At 44.6% G+C, this 8727-nt stretch overlaps 1 protein-coding gene across 1 annotated transcript in view; it reads right to left on the reverse strand.

Moving 5' to 3' along the window:
* Positions 1 to 7686: 7686 nt before the first annotated feature.
* LOC121380703 (basic proline-rich protein-like) overlaps positions 7687 to 8727 on the reverse strand; it is a 4267-nt gene continuing 3226 nt past the window's right edge. Inside the window, exon 2 of the mRNA XM_041509654.1 lies at positions 7687 to 8727. This exon is cut by the window's right edge and continues 378 nt beyond it. Within this exon, the coding sequence (XP_041365588.1) occupies positions 7687 to 8727 (1041 nt within the window).

Consider the following 8727-nt stretch of genomic DNA (forward strand, 5'->3'; position numbering starts at 1 on the left):
GTGTTGCTGCAGATGGTGGTCATACGTGCTATTGACTTTTCATGGTGACCCCACGTGTCTTTCTTACGTAGATGAATTAAAACTAAAAAATAATTGTGCATTCTTTTTTGTTTGTTGTCATTATCAACCATCCATCTATTGCTGTTTACAACAAAAACATTTATTGCTCAGGTATTCTTTTCGAAATCCAAAACATTTTTGGTGGTGCGTTTTCAATGCTGTTCAGTATATATATATATTTGAACATAAGTAAATATTTTTTATTGTTAGCATCGTTTATTGTGCTTCGACCATATAACAGTAACTGTAAATCTATTGGTTGAAAATGCTATAAGGAATTACATAGAATCTGTCTCTGTTGTTCATATTTCTTACATTGAAAGAAAAAATGGATATTGTTTTCCAATCTGTATCCAGTTACACGAAGGGTCTGTGGTAAGTACACATCTGTACAAATTGGCGTTTAAAGGGCTACATCCATGTTGTAATCCTGTATGCAATATATTTTCTATTTTTTCACACGAAAAATAATATGGAATGTTTTTTGCCACTGGTGTTACCGCTTTTTTGAAAGACGATATGGTTTCACACTTTCTAATTGCTGGGCTTAAATGATTCCATAAATCAATTGCTGAATAAATAAATGATTTTAATAAGCAGGTTCTAGCAAAAGGTGTAGATACATGTATCAGGGGCGTAGCGTGATCTGGACCTGGGGGGGGGGGGGGGTTGAATATGAACCAAGTGGACCTTTTTATTTTTTATTTTTGCACCACCAGAAACTCCATATGTATGAACCTGTATGTTTTACACCTGAAAGCCGACCATTTGCTTCAGCCCCTGTGTATGTCCTCCCGATTTCTTAACATATATGGAACCCTTTCTTCTAATCTTTGTGGAATACAATTAATTAAGAAATCAGGAGTGGCAAATAGCTGAATGGCTCCAAAGAGGGCAGTCGTGGAGTGGGTTCCCTGTCTATTTGAACTGTGGGTTCCCTGAACTATTTGAACTGTCTAAGACCAGAAATAATGATTAGTGGCTAGCTGAAATGTCGGCGTAGTAAATTGCAACTCCCACCCACCGTGCTGCTATCTCGCTCCTGAATGGAACCGATGCATGCTAACCCAGAAGCTACCAGCAATAAAGATGGTGCGCAACAGAGACTGGCAGAAATGCTTAGGAAGGAAGGTTTGTTTGTTGTTCGTTTAACGATACCACTAGGAAGACATTGCTTTATTCATCATAGCTAATGGATGTCAGACATTTGATAATTTTAACAGTGACATGATAGCACATACTGTAATGAATTTCGCACTTAAGTATGAAACGAAATCATGCCACTTGAAATTTTACCCGGGTCCAGCTACCCCTTTCAGTTGTAGACTTCAATGTAATTAACACTAAATAGGCGGCCTTGACATACCACGTCTAAATGCTACTATCAGACAGACTACATAACAATAGAACAGATTATATATTTATTCATGGGGGTCAACACAGAAAACAGTCCTCAACATTTCGCAATTTTAATAGTTATTTACAAATAAATCAAAGTCCCCTTTTAATTAACACCTCCTCATCACAACAACGTTCACCAATACTAAATGAGATTGAGATATCCATTAGCTCTTCTCAAAACACGGAAAAACAACTCCCTATTATTATTATTATAGTCTAACGGCACCCTTTTCGTTAGCTCCGTTTTGCTAATTCGGAAAGCAGATTCCTTGACACGCTGCCCTTGACGGATAAGGCCAAAAAAAAAAATCGTTTGTTTCCGGTCACCCGACCGACCATAAATTTTGCCACCGACCCTGAACTTTTTTTGTTTTTGCTGGGGTTGGGTGGGGTGGGGTGAAGCGCACATAGAAGTTCAGGTCGCGGATCGACAAAGCAGACGACAGAAGTTCTCAAGTAGGATAACTCTTACACGTCAGTGTGCGTGTTAAATGGAGGTTGAGGGGCGTGTGTGCGTGGGGGGGGGGGGGGGGGCAGCAGCGATGGTTTTTATACACCCCACCCCACTTTTTGGCACCTTCTTACGCCGTGCCCTGGACCCAATCACTGGTGTTGTTAGAAACTGGACCCAGACTAGACATGCCTGGACGTTGAATGGATATGAGCATAACTAATTTGTTTAAAATTGGAATCATTAACCAGTGTTCTACGTTGCGACCAAAATGTTGGCGTGGCGACTGACTGAATTTATTATCGTCGCCATCTGGCGACTGATTCCAAAAACGTCGAAGTATTAAATTATTTGCCATGTGCGTTCAGAGTCCTAGCAGCGAAAACAAATGAAATTTGTTGACATCATTGTGCAGTCGGAACATTTCACTATTTACGAAGTTGTCTTCCGATTGATCACTGTGAATTCCGTATTAATTGTCGGTACAATTCGGAACTCATCATTTGATTTGAGTAATTTGGCGAAAACAATCCAGATACTTACAACACATTCATAAATGATACAAAATGAGTAGTGTCGCACTGTGGCGAGTAACATTTTAAGCTTGGCTAGTAAATTTTGTTTGTTCACTAGCCAAAGAAGAGTAAGTTATAAAACCGAGTGTAGAACACTGTTAATAACACGTGCTCTTATTAGGTACCACGGTAATTGGCGACGCACGAGATCGCATGACAGTACGGTAACGTATGTGGCGATTAAACGGCTTTTAATAAAAACGGCTAAATACTGTAGGCCTATAGAGGAAATATATCGTATATCCAGTCATCTCATACACTGTAGGTTTATTTTCCAAAAACAACAACGTGCAATCTCAACGAAACAATCAAGGATTTCTCGATACCACATGCACAAACTACAAGTCATCGCGGTTTTTTTCCGCATGCAAAGGTGAAGGTCATTTGAAGAAGACGTACAATTTTCGTTGTTGGCTACTGCTTAGGCCTAGTACCCAAAATTTGTTAATATACATGGGTGTAGCCTGTAGGAAGATACCAAAAAGTGGGGTGGGTACACACGTATACACACACGTATAAAATTAATATATAAACCATCGATGTTGCTACAAAGTACCCCCCCTTCCCCGCTTCCTACGCCAGTGATGAATAGGCCTATTAACTGCTGAGCATGGGTAATAATTAAATGAACGGAATATTCAAGAATAACCACAAACATTAAACAGTTCACATTTATTTCAGTGTTTCAGTTAATTGGGAATAAATTAATTTGGGCGATTTTAGCATGGGTCCGTGCAATAGGCTAATAAACATTAAAACTATAAGTCCGTCCCACAGGGAACGCCTTAGCCCGAGCACTCTGACTGTAAGAGCTAGACGGACATTTGAACATAAACAAATGTCCGTCTAGCTCTCTTACAGTCAAGAGTACTCGGGCTAGGAACGCCTTTTTTATTACTATGACATTTACTACAAGTTATTAATTTCTAAGCCGATTGATTTGTAAATTGCACACAAAATTAGTATTGTTTTATTATTTCCAATACAAGTTGGACAAATCTGTTTAGTTTTTGTGCAGTCATCTACTGACTGGATAAATCTTGAACTTTTTGTGCAAACATCTATTGACCAACTTGGACAAATTTGTGCAGTCATCCTCTGACAAAACTGGACAAAGCTGTGAAGTTTCTGTGCAGTCATCTACTGACTTTTATTGGTGAAAGGAATAGTTTGAACTTTTTTTGTTTTCCTGTCTTTTGAAAATGGCATGTGAAACTTAAAACTGACATTGACAGTGAAATTGTTTTTATTTCTCTCTGGCTGCAAAGAGTAAACTAAGATTTTTCAGACAGCTTGCCTTCATGTCTTTCATCTTGAGACTGAGTTTTTCTCTGGCAAACATATTTAAGGTAGGGTAACCTTTGAACTAAAAAAAAATCAATAAATAAAAAAAATAAAAAAAATCCTACCTACCCTACTTTTTTTGGCCATGTTACCTGAAACAAGCGTCTTTTTTTTTTTTTTGGCCTAAACTCCCAACCCACTCAAAATGTGCTAGCGTCATCGTTGGGAAAGGAATTTCCTTTAGCCAAATACAACCATTTAATTAATTAATCTCTTCCCCACCAATAATAATATTTAAATACGTTCTAATGATTTGGAAGCAAGCACAAATTCAATTAAAAAAACATCCTACAGAACAAAACAAGACTTACTTGTTTGAAACCCCAAAAACCAAGTAAAGGATAATGCCTCGGTCCGATCTGCACGGACTTTCATAACCCTTAAACCCGATTGGCCAGATAATAACGAAGCCCATAACCTACCGACAACTCCCGAGTGATATTCCACCACAATATAAATTAGACTGGTCTCATACCATACTTTATAACATGCACAACGTAACGTTCCTGGCATTCCCTTATTAGTAAGGTTAATATTAGAGATTAATATAATTAATAAGAAGAAGAATAACAAGAAGAACCAAATAAAAATAATAACCAAGGAAATATGAAATGATAGATCGACAGAAAACCAGGAACGCTACAATACCACGACATTTGTTATACCATTAATCATCGGCTATTGTACGTGAAACAGTTCGTAATTTTGACATAGTCTTAGAGAGGAAATCCACTAAAAAAAATATATTAGTACCAAGGGTTCTTTTATATGCATCATCCCACAGACAGGATAACACATACCACGGCCTTTAAAAGATATTATGGAGCGAGAAATAGTCCAGACCGACCGCACGCTATGCGAGAGCGCTTTACCACTGGGCTACGTGTTCTCGTGGTTTCGTTAAGACAGTCGTACTTGAACCTTCAGTGGATGTAAGCACGAGTCAAATGGTTGATTGATTCAGATAGCTCAACCGTGTTCTTGGGTCGTGTATTAAATGTAAGTAGATAATATTTTAAGCGGAGCACTGGCTAGAACGAGAAATAGCCCAATTGGCCCATCCACAGGGATCGACCTTAAACCGATCGCGCATCAAGCGAGCGCTTTACCACTGGACTGAAATGCTTATGAAGACATTACATTATGTATTCTGTTCATCTGAGAGCCAGCTCTGTTGTATTTAATTAGAAGTGAAACCGATCCTTCGGTTACGTGCGCGCCAGTCGCGGTCATCAGGTCTCCTGTGGGAAGCTGCACTCGTCCAATATTGTTTCTAATATCCCTGTATCCCAGAAGAGCTTCAAGTGACAAGATAATAGATACCGCCTGTGATCGGCAGACACTAATGAACAAAACGTATTCCACATGTGCATTAGAGAAAGAACAAAATATATTAAAATTCTAGTGGGTTTTTTCGTTTTTGTTTCTTTGTTATTATGGGGTTTTGTCTTCTTCTTCTTCTTCTTGTTTTGTTATGTGCTTAATCCCCCCCCCCCCCCCCCCAAGTTATTTTCGTGCTTGAAATATTATCTACTTACATTTCATACACGACCCAAGAACAATCAACCATTTCACTCGTGCTTACATCCACTGAAGGTTCAAGCACGTCTGTACCCCGATTCCTCGGCGGATGTGCCCAAGACAGGAGCTATTTAAAATTAAAGCTCGCTTTGTTAACGAAACGACGAGAGCACATAGCCCAGTGGTAAAGCGCTCGCGTCGTGTGCAGTCGGTCAAGGGTATTTCTCCTTCCATATATATATATTAAAGGTCGTGGTAGGTGCTATCCTGTCTGTAGGAAACCTGCTACTGATGGGGTGTTTTCCCGTTCCAACCAGTTCCCTACAACCGGTATATTAAAGGCCATGGTATATGCTGTCCTGTCTGTAGGAAAAAGCATATGAAAGATCCTTTGCTACTAATGAAAAAATGAAGCAGGTTTTCTCTAAGTCTATATGTCAAAATTACCAAATGTTTGACATCCAATAGCCGATGATTAATGCATCAGTGGTGTTGTTAAACAAAACAAACTTTAACATTTAACTTTGATCATTGGCTATTGAATGTCAAACATTTGGTAATGCTGGACAATACGTACCTCGTGAGAGGAAACCCGCTACATTTTCCTATTAGAAGCAATATAATATGCACTTTCCCAGTGAGGAAACACATATCACGATACCAGTCGTAGAACACATATCACGGTACCAGTCGTAGAACACATATCACGATACCAGTCGTAGAACACATATCACGGTACCAGTCGTAGAACACATATCACGGTACCAGTCGTAGAACACATATCACGGTACCAGTCATAGAACACATATCATGGTACCAGTCGTAGAACACATATCATGGTACCAGTCATAGAACACATATCACGGTACCAGTCGTAGAACACATATCATGGTACCAGTCATAGAACACATATCACGGTACCAGTCGTAGAACACATATCATGGTACCAGTCATAGAACACATATCACGGTACCAGTCGTAGAACACATATCACGGTACCAGTCGTAGAACACATATCATGGTACCAGTCATAGAACACATATCATGGTACCAGTCGTAGAGAAACGATGGGAACGCCAATAAAAAACAACCTCATAGAAACGGTCCACCGAGGGGATTGAAGGAAGGAAATGTTTTATTTAACGACGCACTCAACACATTTTATTTAACGACGCACTCAACACATTTTATTTAACGACGCACTCAACACATTTTATTTAACGACGCACTCAACACACTTTATTTAACGACGCACTCAACACATTTTATTTAACGATGCACTCAACACACTTTATTTACGGTTTTATTACGTCGGACATATGGTTAAGAACCACACATAAATAGAGAGGAAACCTGCTGTCGCCATTTCATGGACTACTTGTTTTTGATTAGCAGCAAGAGATCTTTTATATGCACCATCCAACAGACAGGGTAGTACATACCACGGCTTTTGATATGCCAGTCCTGGTGCACTGGCTGGAACGAGAAATAGCTCAATGGGCCCACCGACGGGGATCGATCCCAGACCGACCGCGCATCGAGCAAGCGCTTTACCACTGGGCTACGTCCCGCCCCGAGGGGATTTGATTATTCAACACCAGTAACTGAGGAATGCACTCTGCCAACTGAGTTCGATTCCTTCCCAAGAGTTAAATACTTTGTAAACAAAACTCCAGCTTATTATATGATGAAATGATGGGACAGAATCTAATGCAGTTGAAACCATGCCACTTGTATATTCGTACATACCACTGGCACTGGGCGCTATCCTGTACAAGTTTGGGTTTTCTAAACTTAAGTTTTCGACTTTGGGAGTGGCAGACGGGGCTGTAGAGATCAGACATCCTGTTACGGATCTCCTAGTAGAGTGGCGGTCCTCCTAAAGACGGGGCTGTAGAGATCAGACATCCTGTTACGGATATCCTAGTAGAGTGGCGGTCCTCCTAAAGACGAGGCTGTACCGTGATGTGAACCGGAGCGGGCTTGTACCGGGACATGAACCGGAGCGAGCTTGTACCGGGACGTGAACCGGGGCGGGCTTGTACCGTGACGTGAACCGGGGCGGGCTTGTACCGGGGCGTGAACCGGAGCGGGCTTGTACCGTGAGGTGAACCGGGGGGGGGGGGGGGGGCTTGTACCTTGACCTGAACCGGGGCGGGCTTGTACTGTGAGGTGAACCGGGGCGGGCTTGTACCGGGACGTGAACCGGGGCGGGCTTGTACCGGGACGTGAACCGGGGCGGGCTTGTACCGGGACGTGAACCGGAGCGGGCTTGTACCGGGACGTGAACCGAAGCGGGCTTGTACCTTACGTGAACCGGGGCGGGCTTGTACCTTACGTGAACCGGGGCGGGCTTGTACCGGGACGTGAACCGGGGCGGGCTTGTACCGGGACGTGAACCGCGGCGGGCTTGTACCGGGACGTGAACCGGGGCGGGCTTGTACCGGGACGTGAACCGGGGCGGGCTTGTACCGGGACGTGAACCGGGGCGGGCTTGTACCGGGACGTGAACCGGGGCGGGCTTGTACCGGGACGTGAACCGGGGCGGGCTTGTACCGGGACGTGAACCGCGGCGGGCTTGTACCGGGACGTGAACCGGGGCGGGCTTGTACCGGGACGTGAACCGGGGCGGGCTTGTACCGGGACGTGAACCGGGGCGGGCTTGTACCGGGACGTGAACCGGGGCGGGCTTGTACCGTGACGTGAACCGGGGCGGGCTTGTACCGTGACGTGAACCGGGGCGGGCTTGTACCGTGACGTGAACCGGGGCGGGCTTGTACCGTGACGTGAACCGGGGCGGGCTTGTACCGTGACGTGAACCGGGGCGGGCTTGTACCGTGACGTGAACCGGGGCGGGCTTGTACCGTGACGTGAACCGGGGCGGGCTTGTACCGGGACGTGAACCGGAGCGGGCTTGTACCTTACGTGAACCGGGGCGGGCTTGTACCGGGACGTGAACCGGGGCGGGCTTGTACCGGGACGTGAACCGGGGCGGGCTTGTACCGTGACGTGAACCGGGGCGGGCTTGTACCGGGACGTGAACCGGGGCGGGCTTGTACCGGGACGTGAACCGGGGCGGGGCGGGCTTGTACCGGGACGTGAACCGGGGCGGGCTTGTACCGGGACGTGAACCGCGGCGGGCTTGTACCGGGACGTGAACCGCGGCGGGCTTGTACCGGGACGTGAACCGGGGCGGGCTTGTACCGGGACGTGAACCGGGGCGGGCTTGTACCGGGACGTGAACCGGGGCGGGCTTGTACCGGGACGTGAACCGGGGCGGGCTTGTACCGGGACGTGAACCGGAGCGGGCTTGTACCTTACGTGAACCGGAGCGGGCTTGTACCTTACGTGAACCGGGGCGGGCTTGTACCGGGA

This window comes from Gigantopelta aegis, chromosome 9 (assembly GCF_016097555.1).
Source record: "Gigantopelta aegis isolate Gae_Host chromosome 9, Gae_host_genome, whole genome shotgun sequence".
In the NCBI taxonomy this organism is placed as follows: Eukaryota; Metazoa; Mollusca; class Gastropoda; order Neomphalida; family Peltospiridae; genus Gigantopelta; species Gigantopelta aegis.